Raw genomic sequence first — 25,280 nt, forward strand, 5'->3', positions numbered from 1 at the left:
CAAACGGATCTTTACAAACTAACTCTAGATTATGGGAAAGGTGAACATGAGCTATTAATGTTTACATGTTAATACATAATATTAAATGTTAATACATATGAGCTATTGCAGGATGGTAAGAAAGATGACTATATGATAAAAGGTTTAGTTGGCAGAGTTAGTTGGTTGGTTGTTGGCTGAGTTGGTTGGTTGTTGGCTGAGTTGGTTGGTTGTTGGCTGAGTTGGTTGGTTGTTGGCTGATTTTCATATCGTTCGTCTCATATCGTTAGTCAGTTGTACCAATGTTGGGCTGCAGGCGGCTCTCGGAGATGGACAGGAGCTGCTGATAGTCCTGGATAAAGAGGTCACTCAGAGCACGGTTCAGGTCAATGAGGTAAAAAGTGAGGTAAAAGGTCAATGGCACCAGATCCACAGCGCCATCCTAGAGATCCTTCACATATACAGCATTTTAATCCTGTGTGAGGAGGTGTTCTTCAGCCACAGTGCTGTCATATCCACATCAGTACAGTGTTTCTGATAGGAGATAAACACAACGATCGGATAAGAATGGATAAGAGCGCCCTGAGTGTAAAAGCAGAAAAGTGTTTGTGAGTGTGTGCGTGTGTATGTGTGTGTGTACCTTCAGAGCCCCCTTCATGGCAGTGACAGCAGCAATGCAGAGGAACCGGGTCTTGTCTTTGGGCAGTGGTGCCCAAAGTTATAGTATCTCCACTGTAATCCACCTCAAGATACCAGACCACTGAAATGAGGCCCTACCTGCTGGTGTGCAGTGGAGGAGGGTTCAGAGCAGGTCAGTTTAACCTGCAGCCTCAGGGCCTCCAACTCCGCCTCCTCCTGAGAGTGCTGGCTCCGCAGCTGGCTCTCCAGGAACCTGACAGGTACACACAGACAGGGGGTAGAATCTATCTGCATTAGTTTATTGGTAACAAAATGTAAATGTATAAAGGGTGGCAGGTAGCCTGGCGGTTAGAGCGTTGGGCCAGTAACCAAAACATTGCTGGTTCGTATACCCGAGCCGACAAGGTGAGAAATATGTCGATGTGCACTTAACCCTAATTTTCTCCAGGGGGCCGTACTACTATGACTGACCCTGTAAAACAACACATTTCACTGCACCTATCCGGTGTATGTCACAATAAATCATTTTTATTGCTGTGAAGGTATTGATCAGGAAACAGGGACTGACTTGTTGGTCACTCATACAGCATCATAGGCGTGCCCCAGATCTTCTCTTGTCATCTTCCCAGCTGAGCCAGGCCAGCCTCTCTGTGGTGGGGGACGTCACGCTAACCCTGCTCAGCTCCTCTGGAGAGGGGAGGGCAGGAAGGCCGAAGAAGAAAGGTGTGACCGGGAAGGCTGGGAGACCGGAAAAGGGGGACGACAATGGGGACAGAGATGGGGATGGGGGCTCCAGGATCAGGCTCTGGTTTGAATCTGTCCATCTGTGGCCCTTAGTACGCTGCAGTGGTAACAGAAAAATATACTTATTTTTTTAGAGGTTGAATATTATAGCCTGGGTATCACTCTATAATGCTACATTTATGCCTCACGTTGGCACCCAAGCTAGTGGAAAAGGGAGTTGGATATGACTACCTCAGTGAACATGCTCATCTCTCTGAGGTTGTTGTACCTCTGCTCCAGCCTGGTGAACTCTCTGAGCAAGTCCTGGTACTTCCTCCTCATGCAGCTCAGCTGTCAGAGCTTTACCTGCCTTGGCCACCTATATATATATATATATATATATATACACGCACACACATACGATTACAGACAAATGTAGATACACACATTAAATCAGAACATATAGCAATTATGAATACTGCCCTCCTGAGCCTTCCCCTGCTTCAGTAAGCGAGTGCTCAGATCCTCCTTCTCTTTCCCCAAAGAGTCCCTCTCTACCTGCAGGGCAGGGCCTTCACCTACTGTAAACAGAGAAAGAGGACAGTGACAGTGACCTTAAATACCACTACTCTGCAGAAAACCATAAGGAATGCTCCTGATCCATTAGGATCAACAATTTCTACCTGTGTGAGTCGTAGAATCTCCTGGGTTGCTTTGTCCTCTGCCCCCCCCTCTTATCTATCTCTTTCTTTGTGACGGAGGGGCTGGGATGGGACTGCTGGGCCTGGAGCTGTCTCTAGCTGGTTCTCCAGTTTAACTAGCGCCCACCACAGGTGTCCAGCTCAGAGCTGTGGGCCTTATGCTCCGCCTGGAGGGTCTCTCTCAGAGCACTGCTATCTCTGATCTGAAGACACACATAAACACACACACATTTTCACTTCTGTATTATTAATTTCGCACATTTATTTTTTTCACCCTGGATGTACCAAAACCTCATCGAAATTCACCAGCCCACTACAAACACCTGGTCTCATATACCTATCCAAAACCACCCCAGTCCATTGTCTTCTGAAGCCCCCTCAACATCTCCTTCCCAGACTTCTCCACCCTTCTACACCTCCACCCACCCACGCACCATCCCATCCCCTTTCTCACCACCCACCATAACCCTGGTAGCTCACCTCCTGGTCGGCCCTGAGCTGCAGCTGCGTCCTTTTGACCGCCATGCCCTTGTTGAGTTCTCTGAACTTCTCCACCGAGCGGTCCTCTGCCTTCAGCTTCACCAGCTCTCTCGTGGCTGCCCGCCGCCTCACACAGCGCTGCATCAGCACCATGTCTGCCCTTACCCGCCTGTACGCCTGCCGGGCCAGCCAGCCACGCACCGCTGCCCGCTCTGCCACCACCTGGGGAAGAGGGAGGATAGAAGAGACGCATTATATTATCGCAAACAGAACCTGCCACATTGTACTATATGGCAGTACGAGTACACAGTCAAATAACACTGATGTGTTATCATGCCACACAGTCAGTTATTCTGCTCTCACCGCCTGGCCAGGGCTCCTCCGGTGTGTCTCTGGATGGTGAGTGTTGCCCAAGTGGGTCTTGATGTATGTCCTGTGGCCCAGCCAGCCTCTGACCCAGCTCTGGATGATTATCCCCACAGCCCTCAGCCTCTCTGCCCTCAGCCTCTCCAGCAGAGCTACCTGCCCCATCCAGAACACCCTGGTCTTTACAAAGCAGTACTGCTCCAGGTCTGGGATGATCTCCAGCAGGGCCCGCTGGCACGACGGCTGAATCTGTTACTGGGTCTGAACCCCACCCAGCAGCAACACCCGGTACCAGATAAAGAACTCTGCATAGGTCCACCTGGAACCAAGATGTTCGAGTTAGGAGGGAGACAGAGTTTCACAAAGTGAGTACAAATAGTCTGAGACCTTGCATGTTTTTCATCAACTTAGGTACAGGACAGGTACAATATTCAACATATATTAAATACATAGAGAAACATGAAGGAACACAGAAACTCTCACTCCTGTCCCAGAGTGCACAGAACAACAGAGTGCACAGAACAGCAATACAGACATTATATTGCAGCAAACAAATACATTCTGTCAACTGAAAAAAAACTGGAAATGAAGATACATTTCAATAATAGGTGTAGATACTGGCTGTATTGTTGCCTGGCCACAGCAGGGGGAGACACAGTACCTGGAAGCCCACAGTTTGTGATCCCTGTGAAATATCTTTCCAGGGCCAGAGCACAGACTGCGGTTGGGCAGAGAGGACTTCCCTCCCACCTGACAGGGACAGAGTGCCCCCTGCTGGAAAAGCTCAGCCACCAACTCACACTGACAGAGAGACAGACAATCACAATCACTTTATTTGCCCAGTCCATTTACAGAAACCTGGAATTTGACTTAGTGAATAGGTGCTACCAGCAATAGACAATGTACAGACAAAATACAGACACAAGGTTAACAGAGGGTTACAGTGGGTTCAAAAAACTCGTCGTCTACTGTCCTTCATTTCACTCTAGGATGAGATCTGAGATTTCACCACAAACTGACAAAAGTGGACAGCTGAGAGCTGGTTCCTCAGTAAAGCCTCCCTCAAAATGACAAGAGGACACCTCTTATTGAGATGCACTCAAATACTTACAGTAGGACAAGGAGGTTGCAACAATGAGCCAAGAGTGTTGACAAGGGGAAAGCTGTAGATCACCCCTACACTCTTAGAAAAAAGGTTTTCAAAAGGGTTCTTCGACTCCTCATAGGAGAACCCTTTTTGGTTCCAGGTAGAACCCTTTTGGGAACCCTTTTGAGGTTCTAGACAGCACCTTTTGTTTCTAAGAGTGTTCATGCAGTCCTTACAATGCGTTTAAGTGAAAAGAGACAGCATGGATATACAGTACCAGTCAAAAGTTTGGACACCTACTCAAGAGTTTTTATTTACTTATTTTTTTTACTATTTTCTACATTGTAGAAACCAGCTTCACCTTGAATGCTTTGCCAACAGCCTTGAAAGAGTTCCCACATATGCTGAGCTCTTGTTGGCTTTTCCTTCACTCTGCGGTCAAACTCCGGCCTCCCAAGTGGCGCAGCGGTCTAAGGCACTGCATCTCAGTGCAAGAGGTATCACTACAGTCCCTGGTTCAAATCCAGGCTCCCTGGGTCAAATCCAGGCTCTATCACAACCAGCCGTGATTGAGAGTCCCATAGGGCTGCGCACACCCAGTGTCGTCCGTGTTTGGCCGGGGTAGGCTGTCATTGTAAATAAGAAGTTGTTCTTAACTGACTTGCATAGTTAAATAAATATAAATAAACTCATCCCAAACTCATTGGGTGATTGTGGAGGCCAGGTCATCTGATGCAGCCCTCCATCACTCTCCTTCTTGGTCAAATAGCCTGTACAAATCAAATTGTGCCGAATACAACATGTTACAGTGAAATGCTTACTTACAAGCACTTATACAACAATGCAGTTTTCATTTTAAAAAAGTGTGAAATTATTTACTAATAATTAAGGAGCAACAATAAAAGAACAGTAACGAGGCTATATACAGGGGGTACCGGTACAGAGTCAATGTGGGGGAGTCGAGTCGAGGTAATTGAGGTAATATGTACATGTAGGTAGAGGTAAAGTGACTATGCACAGATAATAAACAGAGTAGCAGCAGGATAAAAATGGGTGTGGGGTGGGGACAATGCAAATAGTCTGGAGTCTTATGGCTTGAGGGTAGAAGCTGTTAAGAAGCCTTTTGGACCTAGACTTGGCACTCCGGTACCGCTTTCCGGGCGGTAGCAGAGAGAACAGTCTATGACTAGGGTGGCTGGAGTCTTTGGTAATTTTAGGGCCATCTTCTGATACTGCCTGGTATAGAGGTCCTGGATGGCAGGAAGCTTGGCCCCAGTGATGTTCTGGACCATACGCACTACCCTCTGTAGTGCCTAGCGTTCGGAGGACAAGCAGTTGCCATACCAGGCAGTGATGCAACCAGGATGCTCTTGATGGTGCAGCTGTAGAACTTTTTGAGGGTCTGAGGATGCATGCCAAATCTTTTCAGTCTCCCGAGGGGGAATAGGCATTATCGTGCCCTCTTCACGACTGTCTTGGTGTGTTTGGACCATGATAGTTTGTTGGTGATGTGGACACCAAGGAAACTGAAGCTCTCAACCTGCTCCACTACTGCCCCATCGATGAGAATGGCGGCATGCTCGGTCCTCCTTTTCCTGTAGTCCAGCAAAGTGCAGGATGATGAAGTCAGTGATGGAACATGCGAGGTTTGCAGAAGTGTGGACTTGGGTCATTAGTCTGATGTTGATCATACAGCTTCCTAGCCCAGCTCTCCTCTGAGCCTTTAGGCATCTGATCAAGGAAACAGACACCATGGGGGTAAGGTTTTTCTGGATCAACATACACTTGAGAAATCTTTTGCTTTTTATATAAATACTTTGATGATTGACTTTTAATAGAGCAATACTTTTTCTGGCAGGACTTGCTTTTTGGACTTAAGACAACAGTATATTTTTCAAATCCACCGCAAAGCATTCTTGGCTTGCCAGTGCAAACGGTGATGATTCAGTATCATATCCTGACTACATTATTCATTGTATTTCAAGCTGGTTTGGACACATTAACACAAAGCAGACAACACAATGTGGTCTCGATTGAAACCAGGACTGTGACTGACTGACCCTGCACTCCTCATCCAGCAGGCCCAGCTGTCCCTCGATGAGAGCGATGAGCGGCTGGATGTCACTGAACTCTATCCTGCTCCATGGCAGCTCCTCACGGACATACTCCTCCTGCTCCAACTGGAACACGTGCTAGGGAGAGGAGAGGAGGAGACCAAGGGTTACTGAGGGGACATGAGGACAACGAGTTCATGGAAACAGACAGACACTAATATTTATGCGCATGCTTGCAGGTGCACACACAACACTTGGTGACTCACCCTGTTGAATTGCAGCTGCAGTTTCTCATTGCCATAATTTATACAGAACTGTACAAAACTGTTCCTTTCAAAGTTCTCAAACCTGCCAAAAACAAATGGTCAAAGAGGGGAATATGTTAATACCATGTTGTTACTACAGTATTCACAATGTCACTACACAGGTATAAGACCAACCTAATGTCAAGTGTTACTCCCTGTCCTTACTACTCAGCTATTGATGTCCAGCACCCCAATACATGACTAGGCCTGATCCCTCTGGGCAAGGAGGGCTGTGTTGAGTCCAGGTGAACACCTGACCGTACACATGCTTGGCCAGGGCGTCCCGGGCCTCCAGGGCCTGCTGACCGGGCATGGGCTTGACCAGCATGTCTCCCCCTACTGCCAGCCTGCGTTAGCACAGCCAGTGGGCCAACCACAGCAGCTTGGAGAACACAGCCAGGGAACACTCCTCCCACTGATTATGGGATATTTGAGAGAATTTTGTGTGTTTCAGGGAAATAATGTGGAAAAAGTTAAGAAAAAAATACAATGTAACTTCGATCACCAGGTCTCCTATTGGCCTGGATGTTGACATTGCCCAGGTGCAGAACAGCTGCCAGGATCCTGAAGAGCTCCATCTGCTGGTTAGGAGGCCCACCTGTAGGAGCACACATAGCAGCATGATCATACTGGATAGGACTATATGCAGAGTAAACATGTTAGCATAGATATGTGTATTGTGTAAGATAGATGCTGTAAGCCCAGTATAGAGAATGCATTGCGAGTGTGCTGCAGATCTACTACATCATCAGTGACTAGGATCTGCATGGAATCAGCACTACCTACAGAGATACACAACAAAACACTTACATAATGAACCCTTTCTGAAAAACACTGCTAGACCCATTGATGTTCACGTCCTCCCTGTTATTGTTGTGATAGGTTAATGAATTCTATGCAGTCTCACCGAGTTTGAGGACTCTCATCTCTGGCAGGTCTCTGGAGGCACACAGCTGGTAGAAGATGTTGTAGTTCCTATCCTGTGACGCATGGAAGACGACTCGAGACTTCTCCAGCAGGTACATCCTCACGTTGGCCCCAATGATATCTCCCTTCCATCCAAAGCTTATCTCAATGTACTTCACAAACCAGCTACTGTTGTCGTTGCAGGTAGTCTTAGAATTCCCAATAGACTAAAGAGTAAAGGAGATAATCATAACTACAATAGATTACATCATTTTTGTTATTACCTTTACAACTGAATACTGCCACAATACAGTACACATTTTTCATACGCTTTTTCCAAAATTACACTCTTCAAAAAGAAAACCATGAACAGCTTTACAGGTTAAACTTTTACTGCAGTGGGCTAAATCAGGGTCATGCAGAGGGTATTTTGGTAGTCTTAAACAAATCTACTTTGAAACAAAAGTATACACTTCACACACATGGTTATGGGCTTAAAAGAAGAAGACACCTGCACCATGTCAGATATAGAGTTGAAATGTATTCAATTTTGAGTTTGCATCCCAATATTATACTTTACAGTATATACTTCACACAAGACTGAAATATATCAAAACGGCTTCACATAGAAACACCAGATCTTTGGTGTTTACATTTTTTTTTTGTATTAATTATGAAAAATATTAATATTCCACCCATGAGGGCATTTAAGGTCATTTGATTGCAGGAAAGCAGAATTCATCACACATTCACACATATGTACCTCCATGATGGGGTTGGAGGCCAGTACTCTCTCCTCCACACTGGTCTGCTGGGCTACTCCGCCCACCATGGCAAAGTAAAGCATGGTGAACTTAGCAGAGACCGTTTTCCCTGCTCCAGACTCCCCACTCTTTATAATGGACTGGTTATTATCCTCCCTGCACACAGAGACAACTACACACTCAATAACCATTCCTATTTCCAGAATAATTTGTCACACAGGGTGAAGAGACTCGATCAAAGGCTCTCTTGTTTTCAGACCCAAGAACATCCATAAGTCACTCACATTTTACCTGTAGATCTTTACAAACAACAGCAACCCTCGCCCAAACCCCCAAAAAGCAGGCCAAACGGCAGTGTCTTGAAGTAACAAAGGGCATATAAAATGGAGGCCAAGGAGGGTGACCCCTGGCTCTTGACCTTTAACCCCTGACCTGGTCGTGGTGCGGTAGGCCTCTTCTGCCACAGAGAAGATCTGAGGCTCCATGTCAGCCATGTCCTGCCCGCTCCATAGATGGGCAGCTGGTCATACGGGTTGAGAGCCACTAACACAATACCTGGAATGAATGGTTGCTGAAAATTACAGTGTTATTGGTAGAATGAAAGGTCCTGTAGGAATACAAATTTATTTTTTTTCTATGACCTTTTATACACAAAATATCAAGGACACCTTCCCTCAGAAAAGCCTCAATTCATCGGGGCATGAACTCCACAAGGTGTCGAAAGCATTCCACAGGGATGCTGGCCCATGTTGATTCCAATGTTTCCCACAGTTGTGTCGCATTGGCTGGATGTCCATTGGGTGGTGAACCATTCTTGATACACACGGAGAAACTGTTGAGCGTTGTGGTTCTTGACACAAACCGGTACTCCTGGCACCTACTACCATACCCTGTTCACTCTGAATGGCACACATAACGACGAGACAGCCAACAACGACGAGACAGCCTAAAGGTGAGGGCTCTCGGAGTGTGGTGTCAGGAAAATAACCTCTCACTCAATGTTAACAAAACAAAGGAGATGATTGTGGACTTCAGGAAACAGCAGATGGAGCACCCCCCTATCCACATCGACGGGACAGCAGTGGAGAAGATGGAAAGTTTAAAGCTCCTTGGAGTACACATCACGGACAAACTGAAATGGTCCACCCACACAAACAGTGTGGTGAAGACGATGCAACAGCGCCTCTTCAAACTCAGGAGTCTGAAGAAATGTGGTTTGTCACCTAAAACCCTCACAACATTCTACAGATGCACAATTGATAGAATCCTGTCAGGCTGTATCACCGCCTGGTACGGCAACTGCGCCGCCCTCAACCGCAGGGCACTCCAGAGGGTGGTGCGGTCTGCACAACGCATCACCGGGGGCAAACTACCTGCCCCCCAGGACACCTATAGCACCCGATGTCACAGGAAGGCCAAAAAGATCATCAAGGACAACAACCACCCGAGCCACGGCCTGTTCACCCCGCTTCCATCCAGAAGGTGACGTCAGTACAGGGGTATCAAAGACAATCCTTGTCGCAATTGTCTCAAGGCTTAAAAATCCTTCTTTAACCTGTCCTTTCCCCTTCATCTACACAGATCGAAGTGGATCAGATTACACTGCCAGGTGCCACAAGCTTGGTCAGTCTATGTCATGGAAAGAGCAGGTGTTACTAATGTTTTGTACACTCAGTGTACATTGAAATTGCTCCAATTAACTTAACACTTAGTAAAGATGGCTTTATGAGGTCATGACCATAAAGGCAGGAGCACCAGGAGCTGCATCTGTCCTATGGCCAAACAGAATCTGAAGAAAGACCCACACCCCCTCTCTCTTTCACTTTCTCCTTCAACCTATTCCTACCATTCCTCTCTCACTATGTCCTTTCATCACACTCAGGTTGTGAAGAACAGCAGGCTCTTGTAGGAAGCTGAGAGCAGTGAGGTCATTCTCCCCCTCCAGAATATCAAGGTTGCCCAGAGGGGGGAGGCCAGAGGGAGGCATCACTGGGTACTGCACATCCTTGAGAGAGGGGTGGATGAGGGTGACACATGAAATATTTTACATTAGCAGATGCTTATCACAGGAGGCTGGTGAGGGGAGGACAGCTCATAATAATGTGCGGAATACCATTCATTCCATTCCAGCCATTACTATGAGCCCGTCCTCCACAATTAAGGTGCCACCAGCCACCTGCGACGCTTATCAAGAGTGACTAACAACACATCTACAGTACAGTACAGTATAGCTGTTGACTGTGCATGTGCGCTGATCTGCAGAAGTACATTCTCGTCTCCAGGGTTGTAGTCCTTGAGGAGCTTGGCTGATACCCACACTGCCTCTGGGTCAGGCAACCACACACGAGCACCCTGTTACAGAAATACACATTATCACAAACGTTGAGCTTATTGAATAAGAGGACACCTAGTGAAGAAGTGAGCGTGCATTGAGGGGGATTTCCTATACTAATGTTTACACTAGGTGGACAGACCCAACAGCCAGTGGTCCAACACACAGCTGCAGAGTAGAAATTGGAGAGGATAATTTTACATCACACAGGACACTCAACTCTACAGTCTGTTATTACTCTATGTGCCTTTCCCTGTTACACTGCCAGGTGCCACCCAAGCAAGACATTTGTCGGCCATTGTCCGTTCTCAAAATGAGAATACTGGAAGAGATGGAGACACCGACACTCTCGAAAAATAGGATTTTGATTGTATTTTCATGTGTATTGTTGTGCTAAACATAGATAATCTGGAAAGAGACCTTGGTCTCAGCATTGACTCCCTGTCAAAATAAAAAGGTAGAAAATAAGAAAAAGGAATACATCCAAAAAATGCAAAAATATAGATGTTTTATTTTCTGCATCATGATGCCTAAAAGTTGCGTAAATTAAAGGTGAAAAACAGAGCACAAATGTTTAGGCATCAAGCCATAAAGCTATACAGTCTCTCTGAACAGTGGCCTATCTCTGCTATACAGTCTCTCTGAACAGTGGCCTATCTCTGCTATACAGTCTCTATGAACAGTAGCCTACCTCTGCTATACAGTCTCTCTGAACAGTAGCCTACCTCTGCTATACAGTCTCTGAATGGTAGTCTACCTCTGCTATAGAGTCTCTCTGAACAGTAGCCTGCCTCTGCTATAAAGTCTCTCTGAACAGTAGCCTGCTTCTGCTATACAGTCTCTCTGAACAGTAGCCTGCTTCTGCTATACAGTCTCTCTGAACAGTAGCCTGCCTCTGCTATACAGTCTCCCATTAGCATAAAACACTCTTAAATGCCGTTAAAAATGAACGTCTGTCATCCTTTTCTCTCAGCTCGGATTACTCATCTTTTCAATCATCCCAGCTATCCTCGTAATGACAACCTCCTGGCACAAGATCCTGTGCACCACATACAATGTGGATCATTGCCAACCCGTTGAGCATGAGCTTATACAGCAGTTATGTGCCTTTCTATCACGATATTGACATGTCATGACACGTAGGCCAACATACATTAGCTGATCCAAACTGACTCACAGTAATGGACAGAAATGTCCAACATGTCTTTGCAACTTCACATATGCACACAGAAATCAATAACAATGAACTAACAGGGTTGGGTTTCACAATGACAACATGATATCAAATCAATAACAATGAACTAACAGGGTTGGGTTTCTAAATGACAACATGATATCAAATCAATAACAATGAACTAACAGGGTTGGGTTTCACAATGACAACATTATATCAAATCAATAACAATGAACTAACAGGGTTGGGTTTCACAATGACAACATGATATCAAATCAATAACAATGAACTAACAGGGTTGGGTTTCACAATGACAACATGATATCAAATCAATAACAATGAACTAACAGGGTTGGGTTTCACAATGACAACATGATATCAAATCGATAACAATGAACTAACAGGGTTGGGTTTCACAATGACAACATGATATCAAATCAATAACAATGAACTAACAGGGTTGGGTTTCACAATGACAACATGATATCAAATCAATAACAATGAACTAACAGGGTTGGGTTTCACAATGACAACATGATATCAAATCGATAACAATGAACTAACAGGGTTGGGTTTCACAATGACAACGTGATATCAAATCCATTTCTACCAAGAACACGTCAGTGAAAACAAACTGTCAACAAATGAAGTCTACTCAGCTACAATCAGATATGCTGGATCAAACGCTTACCTTGGTGTACAACTCAATAGTTCCAATCATAATCGTTTTTTTTTGCTTTCTCAGACACGAAGCCTCTGTCTGCAAAGGCCCTGACCAAGTCCAGAGTAGATAGACTCCTAAGTTACTCCAACAGACAGAGGTCTAAAACAGTTTGTGTCCTCTTCCCCTTCTATCATGTGTCCAAGCACTGGTCTGACAGGCTGAAATGAAAACCTCAGAGCAGCCAGGTTAACTGTTCATCTCAAGGAGGAGGTGATTGAGATGGAAGGATTTACAAGCACTTTCTCTTCTATGGTCTCATTCACAGCAGCAGTTAACCCTGAGCTGTGGAGGCCTGTCAGCACTGCAGGAACGCCTGTAGTATTCAAATGATACACAAGACATTGGAGTATCAAGTATGTCATCAATATATATAGACATGGAACCAATCACCGACAAAGAAACTGTACTACTGTTGAAATACAGATACATTTTATTCAGTAACACAATCCAATTCAGTTCAGCAGTCAGCCTGCTGATGTGGGATAGGGATCGCATTGAGCTTGACATTTCATACATACATCAAACTTTGAGAAATGTAGGTAAATGTTCAAAGCTCATTAAATTTTCTCAACACTGAGAATCTTCACCTTTATTCAAACAAAAAAAATCTTAGCTTACTGTCTGGCACCCAGTGAACAAGATAACAAGGAGGCAGCATGTGTTGTGGTGGCATTGACACATTATTGGAAACATTTTAAAAATATGTTGACTGAAGTCATGGCCATGGGAAAAGTGTGCATTGGCTAGAAACACCAACATTAAACCAACAACTTCAGTGAGCACCTATACAGGGAGTGTTAAAAGTAATAAAATCTACAACATGTAGCAGAGGATCCATGTGACAGAGGGTCCATTCTACATAACTGTTGTACCCATTATAACTCAGTACAGTTTGGCCTGACTCATAACTGTTGTACCCATTATAACTCAGTACAGTATGGCCTGACTCATAACTGTTGTACCCATTATAACTCAGTACAGTTTGGCCTGACTCATAACTGTTGTACCCATTATAACTCAGTACAGTTTGGCCTGACTCATAACTGTTGTACCCATTATAACTCAGTACAGTTTGGCCTGACTCATAACTGTTGTACCCATTATAACTCAGTACAGTTTGGCCTGACTCATAAGTACTGTACCCATTATAACTCAGTACAGTATGGCCTGACTCATAAGTACTGTACCCATTATAACTCAGTACAGTTTGGCCTGACTCATAAGTACTGTACCCATTATAACTCAGTACATTATGGCCTGACTCATAAGTACTGTACCCATTATAAATGTGTACAGTTTGGCCTGACTCATAAGTACTGTACCCATTATAACTCAGTACAGTATGGCCTGACTCATAAGTACTGTACCCATTATAACTCCGTACAGTTTGGCCTGACTCATAAGTACTGTACCCATTATAACGCCGTACAGTTTGGCCTGACTCATAAGTACTGTACCCATTATAACTCAGTACAGTATGGCCTGACTCATAAGTACTGTACCCATTATAACTCAGTACAGTATGGCCTGACTCATAAGTACTGTACCCATTATAACTGTGTACAGTTTGGCCTGACTCATAAGTACTGTACCCATTATAACTCCGTACAGTTTGGCCTGACTCATAAGTACTGTACCCATTATAACGCCGTACAGTTTGGCCTGACTCATAAGTACTGTACCCATTATAACTCAGTACAGTATGGCCTGACTCATAAGTACTGTACCCATTATAACGCCGTACAGTTTGGCCTGACTCATAAGTACTGTACCCATTATAACTCAGTACAGTATGGCCTGACTCATAAGTACTGTACCCATTATAACGCCGTACAGTTTGGCCTGACTCATAAGTACTGGGTAAGGGGTTTATATGGACTACATTACAACAATAAGGATATTTTCTTGAGAACATGATCCAGTGATTTTTCACTAATACTCTCTCCTGTGACTAACACAAGCGTTAGAATTTAGAGTGCATCATTTACATGTTAGTCATTTAGCAGACACTCTTATCCAGAGCAACTAGGGTTAAGTGCCTTGCTCAAGGGTACATGGGAAGATTTTTCATCGGCTCAGGGATTTTAATCAGTGACCTTTCGGTTACTGGCCCAACGCCCTTAACCCCTAGGCTACCTGCCACATTATCATCATTTAGGCAAGTATCTTGTTCCCTCTCACCAAAGCCTCTCACATAGCCCTATAAAATAAGCCAAAGTACCTTTAACATATGGTCCATCTATCCTCATGGAGTGCATTAGACACCCAAAAAGAAAAACCCATGGAAAAAACAGAATATCCCAATTAATTTAAAACATGTTTTGGGGTGGGTTGACAACGACATGATCGTCACAATTTTATTTTATTTTATTTTATTTTACCTTTATTTAACCAGGCAAGTCAGTTAAGAACAAATTCTTATTTTCAATGACGGCCTGGGAACAGTGGGTTAACTGCCTGTTCAGGGGCAGAACGACAGATTTGTACCTTGTCAGCTCGGGGGTTTGAACTCGCAACCTTCCGGTTACTAGTCCAACGCTCTAACCACTAGGCTACCCTGCCGCCCCACAATACATAACTCACATTCAGTAAATCCATAAAATGTATTGCAAAACAAAAAGACTACATCTTTGAACACTCAATTCATCATACTGTGCAAAACCAATCTCTTTCACTCTGCCCTGCCAACATTTTATTTCATGCTATCTTTTTCAAAAGAAAGCTAATTTAGCTAATAATCAATTTGATTCAGAATTCCTGAGTCCAAGTACTTTCATGGGGCTGGTGCCAGAAGAGGCTAAACAGTGGGTGAGGTGGACAGTAGGTAGGCAGAGCTTCAGAGGGGTAGCACGTGGAAGGGGGTGGGCAGAAAGTGGGCAGTTCTTTTGGTCGGATTGGTACAGGGTTCCTGGTTTCATTGTCATTTGACAAGGAGTTGAAAAACCCATCCAGACTACTCTATAACACCCCATCTCCCTGGAAGAGAGGATGAAGACAGACGTTTGTTGAAATAGCTAAACAAATAATACAGATTGTAAATCAAATTATACATGTGTCTTGGGTGGCATGATTTGCATCTCTGAATTTAAAATACTGACATCTGTTGAGAAATTGGGGGGAGCCCATAAATGCTGTGGAAGCCTGAAAAACCCTCTCATTTTACAGATAAAATACAATTGTGTACAGGTGTAGACCTACAGTGGAATGTTTACTTCCCAACAATGCAGAGATAAAAGTTGAAAAATAAAAACATGAGGAATAAATACACAATGAGTTACGGTAACTTGGCTATATACACGGGGTTCCAGTACCGAGTCCATGTGCAGGGGTACGAGGTAATGGCAGTAGATATGTACATATAGGTATAGGTAAAGTGACTAGGCAACAGCATAGATAATAAACAGTAGCAGCAGCAGCAGCATATGTGCTTTCAACAACAGGCTGGCCGTCTACGCACTTTAAAGGTCCTTTTAAACCAAATAGTGTCCGTTCTCAAAATACTGGAAGAGATGGAGACCCCGACACTCTCGAAAAATAGGATTTTGATTGTATTTTCATGTGTATTGTTGTGCTAAACATAGATCATCTGGAAAGAGACCTTGGTCTCAGCATTGACTCCCTGTCAAAATAAAAAGGTAGAAAATAAGAAAAAGGAATACATCCAAAAAATTCAAATATATAGATGTTTTATTTTCTGCATCATGATGCCTAAAAGTTTGTTGTGCAGAAAAATGCATAAATTAAAGGTGAAAAACAGAGCACAAATGTTTTGGCATCAAGCCATCATCCGTATTGGATTTATTCCTATTTTTCGACAGTCTGCAAGGTCTCTCTCATCTTTCAACAACAATGACACTGTGGCCTACCTCGCTATACAGTCTCTCTGAACAGTAGACTATCTCTGCTATACAGTCTCTCTGAACAGTAGCCTATCTCTGCTATAAAGTATATCTGAATGGTAGCCTACCTCTGCTATACAGTCTCTCTGAGCAGTAGCCTGTCTCTACTATACAGTCTCTCTGAACAGTAGCTTATCTCTGCTATAAAGTCTCTCTGAATGGTAGCCTACCTCTGCTATACAGTCTCTCTGAACAGTAGCCTACCTCTGCTATACAGTCTCTCTGAACAGTAGCCTACCTCTGCTATACAGTCTCTCTGAACAGTAGCCTTCCTCTGCTATAAAGTCTCTCTGAACAGTAGCCTACCTCTGCTATACAGTCTCTCTGAACAGTAGCCTTCCTCTGCTATAAAGTCTCTCTGAATGGTAGCCTACCTCTGCTATACAGTCTCTCTGAACAGTAGCCTACCTCTGCTATACAGTCTCTCTGAACAGTAGCCTACCTCTGCTATACAGTCTCTCTGAACAGTAGCCTTCCTCTGCTATAAAGTCTCTCTGAACAGTAGCCTACCTCTGCTATACAGTCTCTCTGAACGGTAGCCTACCTCTGCTATACAGTCTCTCTGAACTAGAGGTCGACCGATTAATCGGAATGGCCGATTAATTAGGGCCGATTTCAAGTTTTCATAACAATCGGAAATCGGTATTTTTGGGCGCCGATTTGCCGATTTTATTTATTTTATATTTTTTTATACCTTTATTTAACTAGGCAAGTCAGTTAAGAACGCATTCTTATTTTCAATGACGGCCTAGGAACGGTGGGTTAACTGCCTTGTTCAGGGGCAGAACGACAGATGTTCACCTTGTCAGCTCGGGGGATTCCATCTTGCAACCTTACATTTAACTAGTCCAACGCAATAGCGACCTGCCTCTCTCTCGTTGCACTCCACAATTAGACTGCCTGTTACGCGAATGCAGTAAGCCAAGGTAAGTTGCTAGCTAGCATGAAACGTATCTTATAAAAAACAATCATAATCACTAGTTAACTACACATGGTTGATGATATTACTAGATATTATCTACCGTGTCCTGCGGTGCATATAATCTTACTGAGCATACAAGTTGGTAGGCAGAAGCAGGCGCGTAAACATTCATTGAAACAGCACTTTCGTGCGTTTTGCCAGCAGCTCTTCGTTGTGCGTCAAGCATTGCGTTGTTTATGACTTCAAGCCTATCAACTCCCGAGATGAGGATGGTGTAACCGAAGTGAAATGGCTAGCTAGTTAGCGCACGCTAACTGGCAATACTAAAGTGCCTATAAGAACATCCAATAGTCAAAGGTTAATGAAATACAAATGGTATAGAGAGAAATAGTCCTATAATTCCTATAATAACTACAACCTAAAACTTCTTACCTGGAAATATTGAAGACTCATGTTAAAAGGAACCACCAGCTTTCATATGTTCTCATGTTCTGAGCAAGGAACTGAAACGTTAGCTTTCTTACATAGCACATATTGCACTTTTACTTTCTTCTCAAACATTTTGTTTTTGCATTATTTAAACCAAATTGAACATTGATTTTATTGATGTATTATATTAAGCTAAAATAAGTGTTCATTCAGTATTGTTGTAATTGTCATTATTACATTAATTGTCATCCTCCAATAATCGGTATCGGCGTTGAAAAATCATAATCGGTCGACCTCTACTCTGAACAGTAGCCTACCTCTGCTATACAGTCTCTCTGAACGGTAGCCTACCTCTGCTATACAGTCTCCATGTCATCATTGCCTTCATTGAGTGAGTCGCCCTCACTGGCTGCTTCCTGCACATGAGCCAACATGTCCGCCATTAGAGCCTCCTCCAGCTTCTTCCTCACACTGTACACCAGCTCTTCCTGCTTCCTACACTCACCATGATGAGATAACATACAAAAACAACTGTTAGAAATATGGACTGCAATTTAGCTAAATAGCATGGGGAAACTCTTAATTACACAGATTCAATTATTCATAGCACTAATATGACTCTGGAGCTCATGTCCTCTCCTGTATGTACCTGATGTCCTCGTCAGTGACTATGAAAGCCTTGCAGAGGGGCTGGGTCGTGTTGAGCCACACCCCTGGGTTCTTCTCCACGGCTGCAGACAGCTGACCGGTGATGGGGGCTGCACTAGTGTGCAGGGCGCTGGCTATTGCTGACAGTAGAGTCTTGTCTGTACATCCAGGTCCAACTCCTGTAGGACAGACAGGTGTTCACAATCACAGAAGTGAGAAGACATTAAAAAATATAATGGGAAATGGGGATTATACACTGTGTACAAAAGATTAGGAACACCTCTTCCCTTTTGACCTCAGAACAGTCTCAATTGGTCAGAGCAAGTGTCGAAAGTGTTCCACACATGATACTGGCCCACGTTGACTCCAATGCTTCCCACAGTTGTGACAAATTGGCTGGATGTCCGTTGGGTGGTGGAACATTCTTAACACACACTGGAAACGGCTGAGTGTGAAAAACCCAGCAGGGTTGCAGTTCTTGACAAACTTAAACCGGTGAGCTTGGCACCTACTACCATACCCCATTGAAACACACTTAAATATTTTGTCTTGCCCATTCACACTCTGAATACACTCTGAATGGCACACATTCACAATCCATGTCTCAATGGCCTCAAGGATTAAAATCCCTTCTTTATCCTGTCTCCTCCCCTTCAGTTACACTGTTTGAAGTGGATTTAAAGCAAATCAAATTGTATTTGTCACATGCGCCAAATACAACAGGCTATTGGGGTACCGGGTCAATGTGCGGTGGGGTACTGTGACATCAATAAGGGATTATAGCCTCCATGTAGATTCACATGGTCAGTTCCTAATGTTTTGTACTCTCAGTGTACATGGCCCTTTCTCTTACCTTGCAAACCTTTAGGCAGGTCCATTGTCTTCACTAGCTCCTCTGCGATGTCAAACGCATTGAGACCACCAAGCTTCTTCTCCCAGAAAAGCTGTGGACAAAACAAATGCACATTAATTTAGTTTTGGTATCTCCTTAGTCAAAAATAACCTTCAGGAAGAAAAGCATTATACCCCAATGTAACTGCAGTTTCACCATACAGGCTAATGGCTGTGTTTACCTGTTTTGGCTGGTCCACGGCTTTCTGTGGATCAGTCTTGACTTTGTTGCTGGGGTGGTTGGTAACCTTGGTGACAGGCTGCTTAAAGATGGAAGCAGTCTGTCTGACGGGAAGTGATGTGTTCAGGTCTGGCTTGCCCTGGAAGACACGCACAAATAAACAGCTGGCAGTGACAACCAACACTACGTAGCCACAGAGATGTTCCTCAAATACTAGATAATGCTAGATATATGTCAGTTATCCTTTGCACCTGGGGAAAGCCTTAAAACACGTTTTTCAGCATTCTAATTTCTAACTGCTGGTTTGACAGCAAATAAGTGTGAAGTCATTTAGAAAAGTGTGTCCAACGTGTATGGAAATATTAATTTCAGGAGACAGCCCTCTCACCTTGGTCTGATTGTTGTTGTCATAGCGCAGTCTCTGTCTGTTCTTGTTCAGTTTACTCATGAGCATCTTCCCCGTGCGAAAGTCGAAGGAGCTGAGGTCCATCTGGTTGCCAAGGTAACGAGCCAGCTGAGGCTTGCTCCGAAACTTCTTCCCGGTTGGACTACGAGAGGTAAAGGACAACAAACCACAGTGTGAGGATATGGACAACTGACCAGGGGATAGCAAAAGGAGAAAAGTAGCAAGATAGATCAGGAAAGCAACAAACATATTTTATGCTGCAAACAAACTGTAGACATGAGAAAATGTAAAACAATCATGCAAGAGCCAAAACCGCAAAAAAGACTACAGACGGATGAACTATTCACAGACATCTGATTATTCATGTATAATGGTATGGAATCAGAGTGTGAACAATGAGTCTTAGCATTAGCATTTCATTCATGTATTTAACAATCCATATTTTTATGACCGATTGAATGTGTGTAGCTAATTGTAATAAACTATTTAAGCAGTAGAATACGTTTTCATGTATTGCAGCATATTCCCAAATGTATAACCAATTCGCCATTAAAATTATAGACCTTAGAGTTTAAGGTGGCTTAACTGAAATAACTTATTTGTTCAATAAGGAGTAGTAGGGATCAACTATTGGGATACAATGTAACAGGGTGATCAATTGCAATACATTTTACAACATTTCCTAAAGTTCAATTGGAAACATTGTTTCAGAGTTAATGTTCACTGGTCCTAGACAAAGTGGGCAGAAAGGCAGGCCCAATTTAATCTGCATCTTAAATCAGTGGATAAAGGCTTTGGTAAATTAGTAATATAAATGGTTATTATAGCAAAGAGTATCCATTTCTATGGGGCAGACCTTTTTGAAAGTACATGGCAGCCATAACGGGAGTAAACAGAGAGAGTTTCTCAGTGAAACTCCATGTTTGGTGAGTAACAAACTTAAATTGGCTAGCTAGCAAGCAAGCAAGGGATAAGAACGTAGCCAGCCATCATTGCAATGGAATTTTTTGAACAAACGACTGGGTCATGTCCATAGATTTAGAACAGAAAGACTTAATGAGTCTCTGGCAACTGAACCAGTAGAACTAATGACCAGCCGGCTTGGGTAGCAACCCTAGATTTGTTTTGGGACTAGATCTCGTGGAATTATGAAATAGTATGAATAAATTCATCAAAATAAAAAGGTTTTAATGAAAATATGTCTATTATTTTAATATGTTGGTGTAACGGTATAGCTTCCGTCCGCACCACCGCTAACTAGCTAGCCATTTCACATCGGTTACATTGGTAACCCTCTTGTACACAAGTGATAATGCCACAAAAGCCGGTGCTGATATTATATTGGCACCCGGCCATCAACATCTCTAAAGGTGTCTGCATGATTCTCCGCCGAAACAGTTCGTGCACATATTATGACGACATTTTGTTACGTTTTTGACTTTGCTGAGGGGTTTTTCGGCTGTTTGGTTACATTACATTTTTTTCTGGAGGGAAGCCGAAAAACGGAGCTGAAGTCTACGCCCCTTCGTCAGTGATTGGTCAACAGTAGGGATTCTTCAATGAAGTCTTTGTTATCATTGAAAAGGAGACCACTCGTTTTCACGCAGTTTTTCATTGAAAAGTACTGCAGCAAATATATTTTAGTTAAATGTAAGCCTAACATTTAACAACTAAGATCGTCAAAATGTCCAAATTAATGACAGATATATTGAGTTACCTTTGATTAATTATAAATATTTTGAAACGTATAGTGGCTACAGCGTCTCAAAAAGGACAAACAGTACTATTTACACTTTTCTTGTTTTTCAAGCCAATTGTCTTTTAAGTGAGTATGCGAGCACACTCGTCCGGTTCAGCTAGCGCCAGCTGAACTGAAGTATGCTGACGCCTTAACGACCAGATACTTTGCAGCATATCTATTTTAAATAAGTAGGCATATTAATGCAGTTTATTTTGATGCACGATGATTTTCTAAAAATGGAAAACGTTGAATGATTACCAAAGTATGGAAACGTTCGTGCTTGCTGATAATTCATGTAAAAAATGTAGACAACAATTGCGAGTTTCGTGCGTGCATCACACCACAGAATGAAAATTCGGTATATGGTAGCCTACCACAAACTATACAACCGACCCGCCTCCCCCCTTTCTCGCCTCTGCTCCTCCTCCTCTTCTTCTTCTTCCTTACCTCGGCTAAAAAAAGAATAGCTTATGGTTTCTTGGTTGTTGCTCCGGTCATATAAAAGGGTAAGACTTGGCTATATATAGGTTATAGCATGGACCTAGATTCAGGCTAGGCTATTTGGAATGCGAAATTGTTGCATGTAGGCCTGCACCCTAGCTGATTGACAGGCTGTTAGGCCTACATAGGCTAAACATTGCTTTACAAGCTCCATATCCAACAATTTATAAGAGTAGCCTAATATCGGCTACACCCCTCCCCAACTTTCTGTCTCCTGGTCACCCCCCTCTCCCTCAAGTAAACCCATTCAGCCCTAGCCGTCTTGAAATACTGCCCGCTCAGTACCTATAATAATAGACATCGCTTTTCCCCGCAGACAAACCCGACTTTCTGGTCACTTCTTCAATTTGCCAGCCCTTGGGGAGAGCCGAGCAATCCCACCGTTTCTTCTCCATGTTCTCCCAGAGTTTAATTCCGTTGAAGTGTTCAGTGATTGCTCCTAACGTTATTATATTTGGGGTTAAAATTCGTGTTTTATACAAATAAGTCCATTAGGCCTACTATGTGACATACATCTCGGCTCACACACTTATCATGGTTCTCTCTCCCCCGATTTACCGTATCTCTTTGTCGTACAGAAATAATATCCCTCCGCCGTAACCTCAGCCACATCACTACCTGTCTGCCAATGAGAGCTACATCCGCAATACATGTAGACTACACATTAATTATTGCATCCTGATCCGATGACATAAATCATTGATTTGTCGCGTGCGGTAGACTACCGCATGTCACACAATTTAGCTCCAAACGTTGTGCATTATATATCCCCAAAATATCTACAGATGACCATAATATGATTTCACAACGTCAACAATGGAGATAATTTAGGCAAAGATTCATGTCACTGACTATAGGTGAAATTCGAGAATGCAGTGGGAGTCGTTTTCATCACGACAATGCTCACTTTTTATTCAGTCATTGGACAAAGTAGGCCTAAGCAATACAATAATTTAATGGAGTTTTGATTAGCTAGCTAGACCGACATTAATTATAGGAGTTGTCTGCAAATATTAGGTATAAAACAATGATCTATTAGATATCTCACGAATTATATAGGCCTACCTATGACTGCATTTGAAGGAGAATAACTGGTACTAACTAATAATAACGAATTACTCGTCCTATTTTGAATAAATGCATTGCTTTTCAGAAAAGTTAAACACTGCAACACCAATAAGAAAGAACAGTGTGTAACTGCATTTGGAATCCCATAACACTGCCTACAGTTATGGTTTGCAGACACTCGAGACCACCGAAACGCCTCCCACACGAGAACATAAACCCCTCGATGAAAAAAATATATTGTGCAACAATTCTTTGCTAACATAACATATTTTATGTCACAGACAGGAAAAGCAGAAATATAGCTTGGTATTCGTCTTCTTTTTTGGTTACTTACTCGTTTTTGTCCATCTCGCATACTATCTCGGTTTCTCTCTTTTCAGTCTGTGTTAAATCCCTTCTACCTTCTCCTCTTTCATTCCCCTCCCCCTTCGATGATAGAAATGAAAGACATTATCCGCGCAAAGACAGAATCGTTCCCAGTTTAAACCTGACTGGTAATACAAAATCTAATTAAATCAAAGTTTACTGGTCGCGTACACTGTTTAGCAGGTGTTATTGCGGTGCAGCGAAATGCTTGTTACTAGCTCATAACAATGCAGTCAAATGTCAAACAATACTACAAAATAAAAAAGGCAAGTCATCAAGAATGGCGGTACGAATCCAATTAACAACTCAAATTGCACTCCAGCAGTCAAAATGCAATCTATATATATGTACACCGGGGAATTTACAAGGTAAACTATATCTTGAGTTAGAATAAGCTATGAAGGTGATACAGCATTTGTGTGAAACGGGAAGTGAGTGGTTTAATGTTTCTATTACATGGAACAACATGGGACAGCAGTGTTGGCTGTAAAAGTGTGTGAGTGTGTAACTAAATGTGTTCCTGAGCATAAGGTGTGTGTGTGTGAGATAGCTTGTGTGTGCATTTTGTGTGATATAGTGTGCATCAGGCAGCGTGGCCCCATGATGCGTTGAGCTGTCCACACCACCCTCTGGAGAGCCATGCAGTTGAAGGCGGAGCAGTTGCCATACAAGGTGGTGATGCAACCCGACAGAATGCTCTCAATGGTGCGTCTGTAGAAGTTTGTGAGGGTCTTAGGGGCCATGCCAAATTTCTTCAGCCGTCTGAGCTTGTAGAGGCGCTGTTCACACCACAATGATGTTAACGTCGAAGGAACTTGAACCTTTTGATCCCATCCACTGCGGCCCTGTCGATGTGGATGGGGGCATGCGCCCTCTTTTGTCTCCTGGAGTCAACGATAAGATCCTTCGATTTATTGACGTTGAGCCCAAGGTTATTTTCCTGGCATCACTCCGCCAGGGCTCTAACCTCCTGTCTTTGTTGGTAATTAGGCTGTCTTTGTTGGTAATTAGGCCTAGCACTGTTTTGAATCGTCAGCGAACTTGATCATTAAGTAGCAGTCGTGCGTGGCCACTCAGTCAAGGTTGAACAGGGAGTACAGGAGGGGGCTGAGCACATACCCCTAAGGGTCCCCCGTGTTGAGGATCTGCAAGGCGGCGGTGTTGTTGCCTACCCTCACCACCTGGGATCGCCTGAACAGGAAATCTAGGATCCAGTTGCACAGGGAGAAGTTTAGACCCAAGGTCCATGAGTTTAGTGGTGAGCTTGGAGGTCCCTGTGGTGTTAAAGCTGAGGTGTAGTTGATTAACAGCATTCTCACATAGGTATTCTTCTTGTCCAGGTGGGATAGGGCGATGTGCAGTGCAATGGCGATTGCGTCGTCCGTGGATCTGTTGTGGCGGTATGCACATTTTTTGTGGGTCTAGGGCACGATAACATCCTCAGATTCTCAAACAGTTCTACAACTGAACCATCTTGACTGCCATCACTGCTTTGTATGGCAACTGCTTGGCAGTACATCACTGGGGCTGAGCTCCCTGCCATCCAGGATCTCTATACCAGAAGTAAAAACAGCTCATCTCTTTTCCAAGACCCCAACTTTCTTTTGGTTTTCTTATTGAAATAAGGTCACCCCAATCATCATTATTGTACTTTATTTTTATTTTTACGGGACTTAGCGTAGGACCCGACCAGGCAAGGCCTCAGTCAGTCAGTAGTTTCCATTCTGATGACTAACCGGGTTTTCCATCCTGCTTACTCTACCTCCTTAGAAATAAATTATTTTATTTTCTGATGTTTTATTGTGTGTGCAGATAAATGTAAGTCCCAAAGTCCTGGAGCTAAATAGTGTCTTGAAAATATGTACCATGGATGTTAAACTTGCTAGCTAGCTCACGTACTCCAGTTTGCATTAGTATTGTCATCCGGAAGGCATTACTATTTAGCATGCTTATTAGCGATATAGTGTTTGTTAGCATTTCTCTTTGGCGCTAGG

General features: G+C 43.5%; 1 protein-coding gene and 1 pseudogene across 13 annotated transcripts; both read right to left on the reverse strand.

Moving 5' to 3' along the window:
* Positions 1-574: 574 nt before the first annotated feature.
* LOC110522751 (unconventional myosin-Va-like) lies at positions 575-12,231 on the reverse strand (annotated as a pseudogene). The gene is made up of 18 exons (XR_016495565.1): positions 12,202-12,231; positions 10,273-10,356; positions 9,865-10,009; positions 8,437-8,592; positions 8,004-8,160; positions 7,242-7,467; positions 6,810-6,932; positions 6,593-6,673; positions 6,296-6,393; positions 6,036-6,167; positions 5,514-5,706; positions 3,522-3,689; positions 2,886-3,119; positions 2,523-2,744; positions 2,029-2,245; positions 1,594-1,720; positions 1,187-1,459; positions 575-871 (listed from the first exon to the last, which is right to left on the reverse strand). The product of XR_016495565.1 is annotated as an unconventional myosin-Va-like (transcript).
* Positions 10,828-23,723, reverse strand: LOC110521432 (methyl-CpG-binding domain protein 3). 12 transcript variants are annotated; one of them, XM_036969183.2, is made up of 8 exons: positions 22,138-22,421; positions 21,726-21,803; positions 19,593-19,752; positions 19,206-19,343; positions 18,986-19,076; positions 18,134-18,311; positions 17,836-17,979; positions 10,828-12,547 (listed from the first exon to the last, which is right to left on the reverse strand). In XM_036969183.2, exons 1-7 carry the CDS (start codon positions 22,245-22,247, stop codon positions 17,841-17,843), a joined length of 894 nt encoding a protein of 297 aa, XP_036825078.1. In that variant the 5' UTR covers positions 22,248-22,421; the 3' UTR covers positions 10,828-12,547; positions 17,836-17,840. The 12 variants fall into 12 exon arrangements, with proteins under 12 accessions (XP_036825078.1, XP_090087449.1, XP_090087445.1 ...); XM_021598970.3 differs by lacking the exons at positions 10,828-12,547; positions 22,138-22,421 and adding exons at positions 12,642-15,210; positions 23,255-23,357; XM_021598966.3 differs by lacking the exon at positions 10,828-12,547 and adding an exon at positions 12,642-15,210 and having other exon boundaries at positions 22,138-22,442.
* Positions 23,724-25,280: the final 1,557 nt, after the last annotated feature.

This window comes from Oncorhynchus mykiss, chromosome 4 (assembly GCF_057628025.1).
Source record: "Oncorhynchus mykiss isolate SJ-2025 chromosome 4, ASM5762802v1, whole genome shotgun sequence".
Classification (NCBI taxonomy): Eukaryota; Metazoa; Chordata; class Actinopteri; order Salmoniformes; family Salmonidae; genus Oncorhynchus; species Oncorhynchus mykiss.